The sequence below is a fragment of the Lissotriton helveticus genome, chromosome 7 (genome assembly GCF_964261635.1).
Source record: "Lissotriton helveticus chromosome 7, aLisHel1.1, whole genome shotgun sequence".
Classification (NCBI taxonomy): domain Eukaryota; kingdom Metazoa; phylum Chordata; class Amphibia; order Caudata; family Salamandridae; genus Lissotriton; species Lissotriton helveticus.
In genome coordinates, this window is record NC_136068.1 from 1430886749 (window position 1) to 1430906987 (window position 20239).

Genomic DNA, 20239 nt, shown 5'->3' on the forward strand with positions numbered 1-20239 from the left:
GCCCCTGGCAGCTCAGTTGAAACAGCATCATGTACAGCCGAGACTTACCTTCCAGGGCAGGAGAATTCTAGCTTCCATGAATGCGTACAACATTACGATCTATCTGTGTGACCCCTCCTTAACATACCCCCTGTGATCCGAGAGAACATTCACTTAGGCGGCCTCGCCGGAAACACCATAAACTGTTCTCAAACTGTGCTGTTTTGCCTTATGGAGGTGCTTGAGTGCTTTACCACTGATTGCAAAGGGCAAACAGGATGGTTTGCTAATGGGGCATATGGTTTTTCAGGGATATTCTACTGTGTGCAAATCTGGTGAACTAATTATGGTAACTTACTGACTTGGCTTTGTGTCCATGTGCCACTCTGGACCCGGCAGTCATCATCCATGGCAGGGAGGATTGCTATAGACAAAATGCTTATACCCTTCAAATTTCTAAATCACTTCATTAATATTCCTATTCCCCTCCCTACACATTATTTTTGTAGACTCTGCACACATCTGGTTACTCTAGCTTGGGCCAGCTGGCAACCGAGGGCCACCTAGGAAACACTGACTTTACCACTCTAAACATGGAACTATATTACTATTCTGAATAAGCACAATCTTTGCACTCCTGGATATACCAACCTTCATTCCAGTCACACTTGATGATAGAGTCAGATATCACGTCTCCGTGCCCTTTATGCACTGCACTAAATGTGTCTGTCTATCGTCCACACACGACAATTGAAGATGCTGGCTGCATGACCTGGGCGTGAAACAGATTACGTATACCACTCGACTAAACTGCCTGAACACCCCAAATCTCCCTGAATGATCTTCCACTTCTAGTTTTTTTAAAATCAGAAAGATGGAACATTAAGTACTCACAACATATCAGCACTTGCTCCGCCTACCACCTTTCTCCCCACTTTAGAGCAAGTGTGCCCTGAGATAACAGTTTTTGAGCATGTTGTGTTCGACAAAATGAAAGCAGCCATGAAATACATACATCTTGGGAAGGATACACTGAACTTCAGGAGTTGACTCATAACAGAGAACTCACAGTAAAAAGCTGTGACAAAGGAGGCGGGCTGTTTTGCTGGACACTGGGAATATATTCTAAAAATGCAAGATATGCTCAATAAAAGGGAATATTATACACCGATCAAGAGTGATCCCACCAAGCAAGTCCAAAAGCGAATTTGTGAGATAACCACACAGGCTATGACTGAAAATCAAATCTGTGAGAAAGAATGGGTATTTCTCAATATAGAAAAACCCAAAATGGCTGCAATATATGGAATTCCAAAGTTCCACAAAGATAGTTTTTATCCACCGTACAGACCCATAGTTACCACCATTGGGTCTGTAATGAAACCACTATCCAAACATGTGGACGCTATATTGAGACCTCACATCCATAAAACACAATCCTATATCCGTGACACCTGTGACATTACCAAAGTAGAAACCCTACTGTTTAATGTCAACACACACCATGGTAACCATGGATATTGAAGCCCTCTATAGAAATATCCCCCAAAGAGGTGCAATAGAAGCTTTTTGATGGTTCATGGAAGTGTGGCATCTAGATTGCCCTAGGATATTTATCTTGGAATGTTTACAAATAGTTTTACAGGAGAATACTTTCGAATTTAATGCGTCATTGTATAAGCAAAGCAAGGGCGTGAGTATGGGGGCATCTTGTGCCCCCATGGTCGCTAATATGTATATGGCCCAGTTTGAATTCAGATTTATCTACACTGAGATTGCTCCCTTCAGTGAATCTATCAGTAGCTGGTCCACATTCATAGATGATGTTCTTTTTATCTGGACGGTCGAGACAGAACAACTAACTGAATGTATTGACGGGTTAAATTTATGTGATGATGATTTGTTTTTTAAGGCCAATTTTGGCAAGAACATTGTAGATTTGTTGGATATAACAATAAAGCATAATGCACAACATCTAGAAGTGGATCTATATACAAACCCCCTGCCCGCAATACATTATTGCATTTTAATAGCTACCATCTGAAGTCCCAAAAAACAAGCAATCAGTTTGACAGTGCCTGTTTCTTCGCAGGAACTGCACCAATCTTGAAGACTTCGGTGCACAGGCTATTTATTTATTTATTTAGCGCTTAGTAAAGCGCCTGGTGACCCGAAGGCATCCCCGCGCTATATTGAGTGTATTATCCAGAGGAGAGGAGAAAAGAAGGAAGGGACTTTATTTTGGGAACAAGAGCGTTTTCAGTTTTTTTCTGAAGATCAGATAACTGGGTTCCAGTCTAAGGGTACGGGGGAGGGAGTTCCATCCGGCAGATGCCTTCACTGAGAAGCGTCGGCCTCCCGTCCGTGTCTTCCTGTATTTGGGGATGTTGGCCAGACGCTCATTCTCAGACCGAAGAGATCTGGGGGCCTTATAAGGAGTCACCAGGTCATTAAGGATCGTAGGACCAACTCCATTCATCAATTTGTGTGCAGTGCACATGGCTTTGAATTCCACCCTTTGGCGCACTGGCAGCCAGTGCAGGGCCTTAATAGCAGGTTTGGCTGATACTCTGGAGGGAAGGTTCATAAGTAGTCGGGCTGCCGCATTCTGTGTGCCTTGAAGTTTAGCCAAGGTGGCCTCTGGAGCTCCCAGGTATACCATGTTACTGTAGTCCAACCGTGCCAATATTAAACCTTGGACTAGGAGTTTTCTAGATGCGGGCGGGAGTAGGGGAAGAATCCTCCGGGTAGTCCGCATAAGCCCGAAACAGATACCTGCTGTTTTGGAGGCTTGCGTTTTCATCGTAAGCTCGGGTTCCAGCCAGACTCCTAAGGTCTTAATTTCTTGTTTCGGGGTAGGAATTTCCCCGAACACGTCTGGCCAGACCGATGGGGGGATAGTCGCCCATTGCTTTCCCATGAGCATGACTTCGGTCTTTGACCCGTTTAATTTAAGTGATTATAGGCACATCCAACTGTGTATTTCCGTGAGGCAGTTTGTCAAATTGTCCGGGTGGTCGTCCAGTTGGGATAGAGAGACGACTAGCTGTGTATCGTCTGCATAACTTACTATTTTAATCCCGAAGGGGGTCACCACATCCTCAAGAGGGGCCATATAAGCATTAAAAAGCGTGGGGCTTAGAGACGACCCCTGTGGGACCCCGCTCATGAGTGGGAGGGTGGTCGAATGGTGATTGCCATCCCATACCTGGAACGAGCGTCCGGTGAGAAAGGACTCTATCCACCTGATCGCCGCCCCTGTGAGCCCTGCTACCGCCAACCGATGGAGAAGGACATGGTGGTTAACTGTGTCGAAGGCGGCACTAAGATCCAGGAGGATCACTGCCACTGACCCTCCTGAATCAAGAATGCGCCTTGCCTCCTCGATGGCGGCAAGAAGGGCGGTATCTGTGCCATGGCCAGGGCGAAACCCGGTTTGGGATTGCCGTAGGATGTTATTTACCTCGAGAAATTGTGACAGTTGTCCATTGATCAGTTTCTCGGCTACCTTGCTGATGCAAGGAAGGAGTGAAATTGGCCGGTAGTTTGCCATATCGGCTGGGTCCAGCTGGGGTTTTTTTAGGAGTGCTTTAACTACTGCAGTCTTCCAGCTAGAGGGAACAGAGCCCTGGGCGAGCGAGCTGTTTATGAGCTCCGTGATCGTGGGTATGATGACTGGGGCTACGGTTTTGAGAAATCTAATGGGTGCGGGATCCAAAGGTGAACCGCTTTTCATTTTGGCCATGGTTAAATCTACCTCGTTACAGGTTACTAGGTTACTGCCCTGAACGTCGCTAGAAGGAAAAATGTATTACTCTGGATATCCAAGGCGTCAAGTACGAGACTCGTATAAGATCAATCAATCAATCAGGAGTTTGTTAAAGCGCGACTACTCACCCGTAAGGGTCTCAAGGCGCTAGGGGTGGGGGGGAGTTGGGGGGTGCAGGTTCCATTCCATCAAGGAGGGGGTCTGTCGAAGAGCCAGGTTTTGAGGTTTCTTGCGAAGATGGGGAGCGATGTTGTCTGTCTGAGGTGGAGCGGAAGGGCGTTCCATGCTTTGGCCGCGAGGAAGGAGAAGGAGCGGCCTCCCGATCTGGTCTTTCTGGTGCGGGGGACCACAGCGTAGGAAAGCTGGGCTGATCGTAGGGTCCTTTGGGGTGCGTGGAATTTGAGTCGGCTGTTCAGGTATGCTGGTCCGGTGCCGTGGAGGGCCTTGTGTGCGTGGGTGAGCATCTTGAAGGTGATTCTCGCCTCGATGGGGAGCCAGTGGAGTGTGCGCAGGTGCTGGGAGATGTGGCAGTGTTTTGGCAGGTTGAGGACCAGTCTTGCGGCGGCGTTATGGATGTTCTGTAGCTTGCGGATGAGGTTTTTGTTTATTCCGGCGTAGAGTGCGTTGCCGTAGTCGAGTCTGCTGGTGACCAGGGCGTGAGTGACTGTCTTTCGGTGTTCGAGGGGGATCCATTTGAAGGTCTTATGAAGGAGGCGGAGGGTGTGGAAGCAGGAAGATGAGACAGAGTTGATCTGGCGGTCCATTTTGAGCTCGGAGTCCAGGATGATTCCCAGGTTGCGTGCGTGGTCTGTGGGGGTTGGCGGGTTTCCGAGGGCGGTGGGCCACCAGGTGTCACTCCAGGCGTCGGGGTTTGGGCCCATGATGAGTACTTCTGTTTTGTTGGTGTTTAGTTGTAGGCAGCTGTTTTTCATCCATTTGGCGACGGCTTCCATGCCTTCTCGAAAGTTGCGTCTGGCGGTGTTGGGCTCGTTGGATAGGGAGAGGATGAGCTGGGTGTCGTCTGCATATGACACGATGTTGAGTCCGTAGGTTCTGATGATGGGGGCAAGTGGAGCCATGTAGACGTTGAAGAGCGTCGGGCTGAGGGAGGAGCCCTGGGGGACTCCGCAGGTGATAGGTGTGGGGTCCGAGAGGAAAGGGGGGAGTCTGACCCGCTGCGTCCTGCTGGAGAGGAAGGAGCAGATCCAGTCAAGGGCCTTGTCCTGGATTCCTGCATCGTAGAGTCTGCGTATTAGGGTGCGGTGGGAGACTGTGTCGAACGCCGCTGATAGGTCGAGGAGGATGAGGGCTACTGTTTCTCCTTTGTCCAGTAAGGTGCGGATGTCGTCTGTTGCGGCGAGGAGGGCAGTTTCCGTACTGTGGTTTTTTCTGAAGCCGGATTGGGAGGAGTCGAGGATGTTGTGTTCTTCAATGAATGTGGCGAGTTGGCTGTTGATGGCTTTCTCGATGACTTTCGCTGGGAACGGGAGCAGGGAGATGGGTCTGTAGTTTTTGAGGTCGGTGGGGTCCGCTGAGGGTTTCTTTAGGAGGGGGTTGACCTCGGCGTGTTTCCAGTCGTCGGGGAATGAGGCGGTCGCCAGGGAGCGGTTGATTGTTTGGCGGAGCATGGGTGCGATGGTGTTGGCGGCCCTGTTGAAGATGTGGTGGGGGCAGGGGTCCGTGGGGGCCCCTGAGTGGATTGACTTCATTGTCTTCAGTGTGTTTTCGGTGGTGAGGGCTGTCCAGTCATCAATCGCTGGTTTCCGGATGTCGGGGGTGGTTGGTGAGGGTTCAGTGTGTTGGTTGTCTTCGTCGAAGTTGTCGTAGATGCTCTTGATTTTGTGGTGGAAAAAGATGCTGAGTTTGTCGCAGAGGTCTTGTGAGGGAGGGATGTCGGTAGACTCGCTGGTGGGTTGGGCGAACTCCTTGATGATGCTGAAGAGTTCCTTGCTGTTGTGTGCGTGGGTGGAGATTCTGTCTTCAATCGCTTTTTTCCTCGTTTCTCTGATGAGTTGATGGTGGGCATTGGTGGCGGCTCTGAAGTTGTTGTGGGCTTCTGTGGATTTGGTGTTTCTCCAGGCCTTTTCGAGGCGGCGGCATGTGCGCCTGGACTCTCGAAGTTCGGTGGTAAACCATCTGGCTTTCTTGGCACGGGTATTGTTGTTTTTCTTGAGGAGGGCTATGGTGTTGGTGCTCGTTACTATGACCGACAACACCTCCCCACTAAACGCAATGCCAAAAATAATTCCAACTTGGTATTTGCTACTCGTCATTCTCAATAAATGAAAAAAATCGTCAGATCATCACTTCTAGCTGGCACATCTTAAATGCAACTAGAGACAAAGAAAATTCAATACCCAAGTCTCTATTTGCATATAGAAAGAACAAGAACCTAAAAGATCTTTTAGTACACTCTCGGATGACGAAGGCTGTCAAAAGTTCCATCCGAACATCTGTAATGGGCAACCAACATCCGATTGTAAATTATAAATGCATATCATGCGTTGCATGTCAATTTGCAAAAGAAACTCAAAACTACTCCTTGAATGGCACTGTAAGACAACTAACATTGATTATCTAATTTTATGTCCCTGTAATCAGTGATATGTGTGGGAAACCTCACGTTCTATGACTGCCAGACTTACAGAACACGTCAGCCATCCAAACGAAGAAAATCAATGCCCCACTAGTGAAACACTTTATGGAGGCAGAACATACTTCTCTCAAGACATAAAATGGCTAATCTTGGAGAAAATAGGCATTAATACAGGAAGCCTAAGCACAGAAATTCACAAACGCAGAGAGGTCTATTGGATACTTATTCTGGATACCTACAAAAACGGGATGAATAATGAAATCCCATGGGATCAAGCTATAAAATACAACAACAACTAATTTTTTGTTATAGCTTGTCCCGATAAGATGATATTATCACCCTGTGAAAACTACTTGAGCTGCACCAAAAACCTGTGTTTTCCTTTAAAGTTGTATTATTTTATTGGTGTAAATAGGATCATTCTGCTTACTAGACTCTCATGACATGCTGCCTTCAAGGTATAGGCAACACTCATACGGCCACATGCATCATGCACCCGGTTGCGATTCCTAAATTGCGAAAATTAAGGAATCGCAATTTAGAAATCGCAAACTGCAATGCATGAACAATTCGCATTTATTTTTGCGATTCGGTATTTTTCCTTAATTGCGATTCACAATTTGTGAATCGCAATTAAGGAAAACCCTTCCCATTGATTCCTTTGGGCCGAAAGGCCCATAGGAATGAATGGGAAGGCATTCACATTTTGCGAATTTCAAAATGCGAATCGCAAAATGTGAATGCAATTTCAAGGGTGCAGGGGGGGTCCAAATAACCCCTCCCTGCACCCCTGAAATGTAACTTGAAATGCAATGTACACACACACATGCCACAAGGGCATGTGTGTGTGTAAATTAAAACTTTCAAAAATGCAATTTGTGCATATTTTAATGTTTTTGGTAAATTAGCATGAAGTTCAACTTCATGCTAATTTACCACTTCCAAATTGCGAATTCCCAATTAAAAAATGATCATGCATTGCATTTAAGAAATCTGAAATTGCGATTTCTTAAATGCAATCGCAATTTTAGAAATCGCAACATGGTTGCGATTCCTAAAATTGCGAAATGCATGATGCATTCCAAATTAGTCAATTGCATTCGCAAATGGCCGAAAATTGCGATTCGCACCGTTTGCGAATGCAATTGACTTTGATGCATGTGGGCAATAGTCTTTTTATTGCATAATGCTCCCATAGCTGGACAGAGACAAAGTCCACATTACATCTACAAGTATGTCCTTGTATACATAAGTAATTTTTAATTTTTAGCTTCAGGATATTTTGCAAGTATAATTATCCTGTAGGTATATCGTTTTCTCTCAATTCTAAGGATCGAGGTATTGATCGTGTAACACATACTATCACATATACAGATCCTCAGTGGAGGCCCATTGACTAACTTTACATATTGAAAATAGGCATTAAAAAATAAACATGTTATCTATCATCAGTTTTGTTAGGTGTTTTGGTTTTCTTTGTGTAAACAATATCAGGTTTAGATACATGGAGGATTAACACCATGTTAAATTGGCCGCCATCTAAATGCATAGCGTTAGGGGTGCTGTGAGCGTTCCTCCGCTGCTCCACCTCTCTATGTATTCAATCAGCGCTTGCTTTTAAAAGTTTCAGATGTAAATCAAACGGTCCTGACCGTCATTACAAAATGGGTCTGTTTCGCCGGACGCTACACGCGATACCGGCGTGTTTCCAGGCTGTCGCTAAAGGGACTCCAAATTAGACGTAGCATTCGGGACCAACAAGCCGCCCTTCATTATATCGTATTTTTTGGGGCTGAAAAAGGAGAACCCAACATCGGCTAGTTGACAATTTAAACATTTTAAGTAAGCCTATGTCCGTACAAAAGGATGGACAGAAATTTCTATATTGGTTAATACATAACCAGCGTCCATGTATAATATATCAGTGTCGAAATCTAACGCGCTGTTTTTGAAAATGCTCAGCTTTGCTTTTTAGCAAAGTATAGGCATATAGCGTCATTCGCATACTAAAAAAGGCTTATTAAATGTAAAATTGTAAAGAACCAGCGTCCATGTATAATATATCAAGCGCCGAAATTTAACGCACTGCTTTTGAAAATGCGCAGCTTTGCTTTTAAAGCATAATATAGGCCTATAGCTTCATGCGCAAATTAACAAAGGAGTCACCATCTTTTTAGATCTAACATTGGACATAGCATCTTAGGCCCTGAGTCGCCTATATAAAGTCCTTCTTTAGACGTAGAGCATTGGAATTAAATAGCGCCTCTCGATTTTTCCTTGTAGATACTACTGCATTCCCCTTTTTATCTCGACTGGAGCCTTACAAAACCATCGGTTTTAGTAAGAACTTGCAAGTTTCGGTTGACTTTTAAACCACTTGTTAAAGTACCTTACAAACATTTGATGTTTTCGCTAGGTCTGCAGACCATTCGTATTTGGTCATCCTCTTTCAAAATATAGTTGCAAGCTCTAGTTATAAGTTAACAGAGTTCCCTTGTCATCTTATTATTCATCATTTGGGATATAAAGGTCTTTCGGCCACATGCATCAACCTATTTAGGAAGTGCTAACGGTGCGAATCAGTAAATTCGGCCGTTTGCGCTTCCTAAATACGTTTTTGGGATGCATGAACCAATTTTTGAAAATCCGCATTTTTTTGCAATTCCTAAAAATGCGTATGCATTTAAGAAATCGCATTTGTGCGATTCCTTAAATGCAATGCATGAATTTGTAAAAAAATGCGAATTTTGAAATAGGAAGTGCAAATTAACACGAGGTTGACCCTCGTGTTAATTTGCGAAATTCTTTAAAAAAGCACAAAAATGCATTTTGGAAAGTGTCATGTTACACACACACATGTCCTTTGGACATGTGTGTGTGAAACTTGCACTAAAACAAACATTTCAAGGGTGCAGGGAGGGGTCCTTTGGTCCCCCCTCAGCACCCTTGCAATGCATCAACAAAATGTCATTGGCAAAAAACAAATTCGCAAAAAGGCATCGATTCCTATGGGCCTCTAGGCCCATAGGAATCAATGTAATGCCATTCCTTAATTGCGATTCGCAATTAAGGAATCGCAATTTCCGAAAATTAAGAAATCCTAAAAACTTTTAGGATTTTTTGATGCATAGGATTTTGCAATTCCTAAATTGCGATTCCTTAATTTTCGCAATTTAGGAATTGCAAAATCGTACAATGATGCATGTGGCCGTTTGCACCTTGTTTCAAATTCATCCTCTTCTTTGTTCTTCTCTTCATGTTTTGATTTATAAATTGCATGTAGTATATATGGCATATACTACATAGGTACCTAATTGGAATTATGAGTCAGATTACTTGGGTGTATTATGGGAAGCTATTTTCTCATTTTCTTTCACCTAGGGTGGAATACAGAATGCGTTTAACTCTTATTATTTTTTACTTTTTTTCTTTTGAGGCACCCCATGGTTTTAATTGTATAGTTAAAAACAATCAAATGAAGTAGACCTGTATTTGGTAACCCAGATGCATTTGTATATATTTTTAGGATTCACATCAAGCTTCCTGGTCAAGGCTCATAGCCGAAATGTGTGTAGGACACGACTAATTTTAGCCATGGCTATATTGATTGTTTTCTTCAATTGAAACAGAGGCCACATCCCAATTGGTGAAACCTCATCCATATTAAATTATTATATATTCCAAATTAGGTTACAATTTGAATCATGTGTAACATTAATCATTATTGATTCGTAATAAAAAGATTGGACAAACAGTCGTTTGATTCAAAATATAATACATGCTAGGTATTTTTGTACAAAATCACATTATCACATAAATAGTATGACTGTGGAAGAAAGTGTGGATAGGACTTGGTTAAAACAGAATAACACCAATGGAATGAAATAAAATGCACTGTATTACATTTTTAAATATGAAAAATGAAACGTAAGAACCAATTTTTAACAACAAAATGAAAAAAAGGAAAAAATATTTATTGTGTTGAATACAAATAAAAACAATTTAGTTCTGTATTAGCCCCGGGTATATGATGAAGAAACTCCAAGGTCCACTTAGTATTTATTTTCCTAAATGTTTTGTACTCAATTGTGGTCTTCCACTTCTTCCAGCTGCAGTGGGTGATGGAACTTGCCATCTGCAAGCCAGATTATAGTTACATACTATGGGCGACCTCTACCCATGGGACCAATCTCTCCCTGTACACCACCTCCATGCACTCCCACACCATACCCCACTGGACGTCTTCACATACTTTACACTCCGAGCATTAAACCAGGCCCTCTACAGCACATTTCAGGCAATAGATAGGATTTTGACTTACTCCTACTTGCGTAAACTGATCATGAGTCTCTACTTGACCATGAAAGAAAACTTCCATATATGCATTCCCAGGGCTTACCTTACCTGGGAGGCCGAGATAAAATCCACACTCACTGAGGCACAATGGCACTATTGCTGTGTATTGACTTAAGCTCTTTCTCCCAATTGCAGACTTTACCTGCTTCCACCATAAAATGTACCGCTCTCCTGTCCAGTAGCATCGTATGGGTCTTACTGAGAACAGCCAGTGCGGCAGATGTGGCGTGGAGAATGCATCATTTCTCCACTTAGACTGGGAGTGTCCTACGTTAGCTCACTTCAGATGGACGTTTAGCATGCCATTGCTTTGATTACTGACCAACATCTCCCACAGACCCAATTGACTATCCTCTTGGGCTATGTCAAGCACAAGCCCAATGAAGTCCAATGCTTATGACTAAACTAAGGGTTGCAATCTACTGGGGTTGCCATTCTAATCTATACCTAGATGTTTGGTTGCATGATGTAGCTTATTGTCAAGAACATCTCACAGCTTTCTAGGAGTTGATGCCCCAGGACTCCCGCCCAGTAGATATGTGGACTCCCTTCACCACATACCTCTCCTCACTAAGTGCACAAGCAGGGACTCCTGCCCGCCTCCCTCCCTGGATCTCCAGAGCCCTTGCACTCCTGTGAGGGGCCTCATCTATGTGGTTTTGCCTCATATCGAATTAGAATTCCTAAGAGATTCTTTTGTGAATGATGGAATTCCCAAAACCATTGTGACAGACAATGGCGTTCAATGTGTCTCACAGGAGATGAGAGATTTCCTTGATGATTTGACCATTTTTCATGTCTGAACTGCTCTGTATGCACCTCACATCAATTGCTTAGTAGAGAAGATGAATTAGATGATGCAGGTGAACAGACTGCCTTAAACAGCAAGATAACACTCACAGTAGTACTGCTAGATAAACTGTGGGCACATCAGAATGCACCTAATGGTGTAATAGGGATTTCTCCTGTCTAGTCCGTGAAAGGGAGAGTGGTGGAATCTAAGTTAAATCATTTGTGGTTGTGCCCAAGGAAGGAGTGTGGGTCCACCATAACTAGTAAAGTGAAAACTCATCAAGACAGGTACAAGAAAAGCTTTGATGACAAATTCTGTGCATGTCAGGCCAAGTGGGATGTTGGTGAGTGGGTTTTTGTCAAGAAACCAGGTTGGTGTCTAGAGGGAGAGTCCAAATGTATGGGACCCAAGAGGATCATAGAGGGCAAGAAGAATGTGGTGGTATTGGATAGTGGAGGTATGTGGAGTATGTCACTTGGCGAACTCCACTGAGGGTGGAAACAAAATCTTTGAGGAAGAGGTTGGAGAACCTGAGTCAGAACATTGCATCAGGAGGAATGCACGGCCCAGGAACGAGCTGGTTCATCTCAGAGATTATGACCTAACTAGATGAATTTCCACCTTGGTCATAGTGTCATACTCCACACTGGGTTCTTTAAAATTGAGGTAGATGCAGCAACTCATTGCTACTGTTAGGAAGTACTCCAGAGGTTATAGGTTAGATTCTTTATTGCATCCACCTCAGGCAACCCTTAAAACACAGCTTACATGTAAAAATCCATCTCACTAACTGCCATGCAATAATCTTGGTTACCCCAAGGTTCTTCCTGCTAGCACCAGCAGTTAAAGAGAATCCAAGGGTAAGTTACAACTAAACCCAATATTGACTCCTCCACACAAATGTCCATTGTAAGTAATACTGGCCAGAGGTACTACACTCTCACTTGAGGTTGGACTCTTTGCACTTTAGGCTGCATTTGTTTCCCACACATGAACTGTAGACTTTGCGTCACTCTGCAAGCTTGTTTCTTTTCCTTTGTTTCTGTTCCCTTTCCACCTGTTTACCCATGCCATCATTCCAGTGCCATGTTTGATAACTAATATGTACTTTGGTGCAAATTCTCAATAAATATTATTTTTAAAAAATGGCAGTTTTGGGATCAATAATACCCCTCACTTCCAGGCTTTCCTTATTTCAAGACTGTAAAAGTACAGGTCTCCTACAGTCTCTTTTAAATTAGTGAACTTCCTAGACACTCCTAAACTGTCCTGCTTAGGTAAGCTGAATCACATTCATCTCCCTGCCTCAATCCCCTATGCCCTTCCCCAAGCCATTCTGCCAGATCTAAGCCATTGTCTCTGATCTGACAGTGGTAGTCCACACCTTTTTAAAGCAACACTGACAGGCCACCTGCAGGCAGATCAATGCTAACTAGCATGCAGGGGGCTCAGGCAGAGGAAGCTAAACTTGAATAGGCTAGCTGCTTGTAGGCCAATGGTAATTAGGAGGCAAGGGTTTCAGATAGGTAAAGTATAGCTTTTTAAAATCGCATTCCTGTATATTTATCAAAAATTCACCTTCACCATTGTATTGTTTTTTTAATAAATATTTAAAAAGTGGTTAAACCATCTCTGTAGCTTTTCTAAATCATAGAATCGGCTGCAGCCCTAACAGTGAAAAAGTTTTTTGGGCGCTAGTCACAATCGAACCATGCAAGCATTCAATTCTTAAATGTTCCACTTTGAATTACCAGGCATCCTATCTTGTGGGCTACAAGGACTACTTAGTGGTGCCTTAGTTAATATTTAACAGTAGGATTTCCTTCCACACAAGTCTGCCTGCAGCTTGAAAAGCTGTAGGAGTCAGGCAACACATGTAGGCCTGGAGCCACGTTTTCCTTTATCACCCTAGTGAATGGGAGAGTAGCTGCATCAGTCCACAGGGATAATTTCACCCTCTATGTCATTAGTGTGTTCTCTTACACCATATACTGTGGCCTTACTGGAATGTGCTAACTGAGGGTTAGCCAATTTCAACTTGATTTTAGGGGTCAAAGCACATGCCCTGGTGACTGGAGTGCAATACTTCAGTGTGAAGAGTTGAAAAAAAACAGCATTAGGAAATAGATGTGACCACTCAGAAAGAGGCACTTTCTCAGTCACTCATCACTGCTGAATATATTTGTAGGTATGTATGTATGTATGTATAAGGCATTTCTATAATACGAACCTAGCCAAAAAGCAGGTGAGTGCTTAACAATGTCAAAGACAAATATAACTCAACAAGAACAGAGGAATCTGGGCTGGGAACTATTAATGCATTGCATTGTAGTTTTCTTGAAATGTTGTAAACATGACAGATTGTCCACATTTAGTTTCAGTTCAATTGGAAACCATACATTGTAAGGTATACGGAAAGAGGGCATAGGACCACATTTCTAAAGTGGAGGTACTGAAAAGCAAACAAATGGAGTTAAAACAAATCAATGGGTTTTCAATACTAGTATGTTTACTCCTTTGATTTTTGACTTTGGTATGGTGGCACTATGGGGGAGTTAGTCTTCATGTATTCTTCATTGCTTGTGTCGGCATCAAGTCTTATTTCAGTAATTTCATCAAGTGCATATTAAGTTCAATATTGTAGAGTACGTTACAAGTGGCATGCATACTGATATAATCAACTACACACAGCCTTAGTTATATCTCTGTGCTACATTTGAGGCTGATGCAAATGTGAGGCAATTTCACTTTAGTACACAACTGACCAACCCGTATAACATATACCAGAAAAGGGAAGAATCGCCAAAGTAAAATTTGTATTCAAATTAGAAGATTACTAATCTGTTCAGCCTGATTTTTAGACTCACCTTATAAAACTGTTAGTTGTTTGACTGCTAAATCGGTACGCTTTTCATTCTGATACCGGATCTAATTTGCAGGCACGTAAGGTAAGCCGACGGAACTAAAAATGGCAAAAGAATTACGTTTCTCGAATAAATCAGTTTATGGAGTCTTTCTACCGTGTAGTTTTCGAGGAGTTTTTCATAGAATGTAGCGTCCTGGTAAGAGGGTAATCCATTAGAACTCAGTACATGTTCAAACACCAATTTGTTTGTACCAAGAATATAGCATAATGTTCTTCTCTGAATTCAGTGGGCAACCATTTTAGCTCTTTTCAATTAAATTCCCATTCAATGAATTATCTTTGTAGTTTCATAAATTAAGTAGGTTACCACTCACATATCTGAAAATATTACATGCTAGTAACTTATGTTTGCAGTAACTTACAGGCAGCACGAAAGGGAACTCCTATTTTTCCTTGAATAGTATTTACCAGAACAATTTGTCCAGTTCTTCTTGAAATCATGTCGGGAAGAATGGCTGAAAAACAGAATTAGGGCGAAAAGATAAACCTTTAGCTACTGTTTCTACCCTTTGAAAAGGATTGAACACATGATCTATTAAATATCATTTCGTAACTTTAACTTCTGTGAATGTTTTTTCATGCATAAACATAGGACATCAAAAACTTTATGAAGGGAGACTTTTTATGTAAAGTATATATAGAAAGAAAGGATTAACACAGCTTGAAGATGCATGCTAATGTTAAGGAATGTAACTTGCAATACAAATATCCTTTATTCAGAAATGTTTGGTCAATGCAAACATGTTTTACCACTGTAATCTGAATGCAGACTGCTGGAGGTGGTAATGCGTGACAACCATGTTGTTGCATTTTTTGAGGTGGTGATGTATTGTTCTGTAGTTAGTGTTGTCGTGTTTTTGTGCTGTGTTATATAATTGTGTTGCTGTCATGTCGTACTTTGGGTGTTATGTTGTATTCTCCTTAGACTGTTTTGTTGTTTTGTATCTTGTTGTTTTTATTTGTGTTTTTATGCATCTTTGTATTATGTTATTGTGTTATGCTCTGTGGCTTTCTGTCGAGATGTCAATAAATGCTGCTACATGTCTTATTAAACTTAAAGTTCAATTGACAAACAGTAATTTTACCACTGTGCAAGGACCTCATTTTTAGTGTCTTAGTGGGGTAATAATTATGTATAGGCCGGATAAACTGCTGCCTCGAAATTGGTATTTATAAAGTGCAATAAATGCTTGCTATCACATGTTTCTGCCATCCAGATTGGAAATAATATTTGCTTATTTCTGTGCCACCCTAAATATGCATGTACCAGTGTTTACTAGGCATTTTCATCTGTGAAAAATAGCAAATTTGACCTGCTGTAAGTTGCCTGCACAAAATTCAGGGGGATGTAGCAATTAGTTCTAAACTCATTTGTGAGAAAGGGCCTTTTTTTTACTGGAATTGCTGGCTTTTAAATTCTGCATAGAGAACAAGGAGTGTGCAGTTAATGTGAAGGAAGTCTCTTAGGGGCATATTATCAAGAACGGGGTTAAAATTATCACGGCTTTAGCGGAGGAAACCGCCGAAGAGGGTGTGTGATAAAAATGACTAATGGGGTCCAAAAACTATTTTAATTGTCGGGTCCTTTTCTCATGGTTAAAAACGTGGGGTTGAGCTTCTGATAGATATAATAGTCTGTCTTGGCTCTAATTAGTATCAGTCAGGGGTCGATATGTAAGTAGTAGCAGCAAAAGCAAAAAATAACAGGCAAGAAACGAAATATATACAATGAGAAAAATGAACTTAGAATACACAAGGTGCAGAAATGAAGATAGGAAGGATAGTCTGACTTAGTGAAATCAGGACTCAAAGAACTAATCAGTAAATAACGCTGAAGATATCTGTTCAGCAGAAGCATTTTAAATAATTTTTAGAAGGAGGAATTTGAATGATTATATCTAGTTTCAGGAGGAATTGCGCTCCATATCTTGGGGGCACGACCCGAAAAGGAGCGATTATAAGTTTTCTTTTTGTTGATGTCCCATGGCTTCAACAATAGAGAGTTAAAGTTTCTTAGGAAGCGACTCCCACCCGATAGTTCAAGTTTTTTAGCCATGCCTATTACTGTCCACAGGGTTCATGGCATTTCATCAGGACCAATTCAACTTTATCTACTCAAACAGGGATGGACTAGTGAAATATGTGCAAACCATGCCCTGTATACCTTACATAGATATGCACTGTATCTCCTGGGGACAGACCCAAAATTAGTAAAGTATATGGCCCCAATCGGACCAGTCGAGGGGGGGGGCGCTATTGTGTGTGCTGACGGTCAGTAGTTGGTACGCTGTTTGGGTCTCCGACCGACTCCTTTCTCTGCGAATCTGATTTTTTTTAAATTCTGCACCCAGGGGCACTATAGTCCAGTCCCGTTGTTAGGGCTTTGACCCATAAGACATAGTAATAGTGGCTAAACCCCACAGGGTTTATTTAACTTGCCAGTATGCAATACCATATGGTGCAGGAAATATACACATGGCAGGGAAGTAAAATATCAACAGTGCTGCAGCACATATGTAAAATCAACTAAGCTGACAAGTAAAGCATAGCTTCAGGCCTCCATGTTAGCCTGACTCCTGCAGCTTTTAAACCAGCAGAGAGGCCAGACAAAGTAACATTTTTGTAACATAAAGAAACCCTACTTTTAAATATTAAGTACATCACTAATATGACGACCTTGTAGCCCACAAGGTAGTGTGTCTAGTATTTAAAAGTGGAGTAGGAGAGAATTTCAGGTTGGTATATTCCTACAGTGACAAGACCAGGCCTTAGTTATCTCTAGGCTGGACTATGATAATATCCTCTACCTGGGGGCAGCGCAAGCAATTTTCAAGCAGCTCTAGATTGCACAAAATGCTGCTGTATATATTCTGCTTCACCTCCTCAAACTCCCCTCTACAGTATGTATGCTACGCACCCTGCACTGGTTGCCTATTGAACTACATTTGCAATTTAAGGCTCTATGCTACATGCATGAATGTCTACTGTTAGAAATGGGGTTTTTGGTTGGCTAGGGTACGCATATAAACCAGGCAGAACCAACCACCAGTAGCGGTCGGTGGTGGGAGTGCTGCCGGGCGGTGACGTGGGGCAGGGAAGGGGCAGGGTGGGGGGTAGTAAACTACGGAATACGGACAAATGCAGGTAAGTAAACATAAATAAATAAACGAATTTCGTTGCGCGCACTGCATCGAATTTGGCAATGCAGAGCGCGCAATGAAATTCGTTTTATTTTTCATATGTTTACTTACCTGCATTTGGTCGTATTCCTTAGTTTACTTCCCCTCACCCTGTCCCTCCCCCAGCCCACGTTACCGCCCGGCAGCACTCCCACCACCGACCGCAACTGCCAACCACTTTAGTCAGAGGCAATGTGAAAAGGGTTTGCGAACCATACTGACACCAATAACACAATGATCAAACCACAAAAGAGACTCCACGCAGAGTTATAGAAAATTATATAGTATACTGTACATAAAACATAGATCAAAACAACATGAATCATAAGTATTGTGCATATGATGCAAGTACTGAAAGGTGATACTTGTTGTCCCGCAAAAAAAGTCAAAATTATACACTTTATGAAGTGTAGTAATTGGGTTAGAAACATAAATTTGTTAATCACCAACGACCATCATAAGTATAATAAATCACTATGTGTCATGCCAAATGCCTAAATCCTCAAAGGACACCAAAAATATATGAAATGAGATGACTGGGCACATTATACACGTATTGCGACCTTACTCATTATTCTAGTACTACCAGAATCAAAACTATATGCATTATGAAAGTTTAGGGAATGAAATGTAGCAGTAACACATATGATTCCCAGAAGTCAAAGACAGACATAGGCCACCTGTTCCCCTAGTACTAGAGATGTGGTTAACTTCCGAATCTAAAAAAATAAGCATACTTAGGCATGAAATATTGTCCGCAGCAACTCCTGCGCGCCTATGTGTGATAAGCTACTGTCAGCAAATTCCCTTAATCCATGGAACGGGGCCTCCATCGAGGTCTAAACCCATATTACGAAGAGGAAAGATGCCTTCCCCGAAGTACGTAGGTATAACTACACTGCCCCCATGGTGTGTGTCATTAAATGAGGGGAGAGGGACACTCTCTAGGCTACGCGCAAAGACCTTGCTCAGTCCCCTCTGAGTTTGGTAAGCCACGGCAGCTGCCCGGAAACACATGGTGCTGCTGCTACCACAAACACAGAATTTCTTGTCTTTAAAAGGTGCTGAGCACTCCCCTTAAGGGAGTTACAGGAAACACGCTGCCACCCCCAGCTCGGTCTGCAGTCCTCGCACATGGGGCCAGTCCACCGGTACAAGCGGGCTACCCGGGTCACGGTCTCCTTTCCTGGGGTCACAGCAGCATTGCTCTTGAGCATGCGGTGCAGCAGCCTCCCATGTCATATGGCTCATGCAGCAGGGCCCAAACTGAAGAGCTCATGCAGCAGGATTCACACTGAAGTGCTCCTTCAATCGATCAATCAATCAATCAGGGTTTGTAAAGCATGGCCACTCACCTGTGAGGGTCTCAAGGGGCTGTGGGGGGGGGGTCAAATTAGACTAAGTGTTAAGTTCATTTGATGAGCCAAGTGTTGAGGTCCTTCCTGAATTGTGTCAGTGAGGGTGATTTCCTGAGGTGGATGGGCATAGTGTTCCATGTCTTGGAGACAAGGTAGGAGAAGGGCATTCCTCCGGTTCTGGTCTTGCGGATTAGTGGGACAGTAGCCAGGGAAAGCTGGGTGGAGCAGAGGTGTCTGTTGGGTACATGGATCGTGAGGCACTGATTCAGGTATGCAGGTCCGGCGTTGGGAAGGGTCTTGTATGCGTGGATGAGGAGTTTGAAGCTTATTCTTTTGTTGACTGGGAGCCAGTGGAGGTCCCGGAGGTGTTGAGTGATGGGGGATTTTGAAGATTAGTCATGCTGCGGAGTTCTGGACATTCTGGAGTCTTCGGAGGAGTTTCTGGATGACACCAGCATAGAGTGCATTGCCGTAGTCAAGTCTGCTGTTGATGAGGGCATGGGATACTGTCTTCCTGCATTTAGTGGGGATCCATCTTAAGGTCTTTCAAAGCAGGCAGAATATGATAAATCAGGCAAAGGACACAGTGTTTATCTAGCAGTCCATTGTGAGCAATGTAAGTAAGATGCCATGGTTTTGTGCGTGGTTCCTGAGGGTATGTGACTTCCTAAAGCAGAGGGCCACCAGCATTCATTCCAAGTGGAGGGGATGGTCCCAGGGAGATGCACTACTGTCTTGTCCCTTTCATTCAGGTGGCGACAACTTTCATTCCTTTGTGGAAGCTGTTCCTGGCGACAGTGGGTTATTTGGTGAGGTTGAGGATCAGCTGGGTGTTGTTGGCATGGGAGATGATGTTGAGCCTGTGGGACCTGACGATGGCTGGTAGGGAGGGCCATATAGACATTGAAGAGGGTGGGGCTGAGGGTGAAGCCCTGGGGTACCCTGCAGCTGTTCTCTGTCAGTTTCCAGAGGTGCGGTGGTAATCTAACCCATTGTGTTCTGCCGGTGAGGTGGGAACAGATCCAGTTGAGTGCCTTGTCTCGGATACCAGCGTTGTGGAGTCTTGTGGCTAGGGTGCGATGGGAGACGGTGCCGAAGGCCCCCGAGAGGTCCAGTAGGACAAGGGCTGCGTTTTTGACCTGGTCAAGGAGGGAGCAGATGTCATTGGTGGCGGCGATGAGGGCTGTCTCAGTGCTATGATTGTTTCGGAATACGGATTGGGAGATGTTCAGGAGGTGGTTGGTTTTCGATTAAGTCGACGACCTACACATTGATGGCTTTTT

The 20239-nt window shown here is 43.3% G+C and overlaps 1 protein-coding gene across 1 annotated transcript in view; it reads right to left on the bottom strand.

Annotated features, from left to right (window-relative positions):
• Positions 1 to 20239, bottom strand: part of DHRS7C (dehydrogenase/reductase 7C) — a 396376-nt gene that overhangs the window by 162934 nt on the left and 213203 nt on the right. The window contains exon 5 of the mRNA XM_078654773.1: positions 14782 to 14874. Within this exon, the coding sequence (XP_078510899.1) occupies positions 14782 to 14874 (93 nt within the window). The remainder of the gene's footprint in view (positions 1 to 14781; positions 14875 to 20239) is intronic.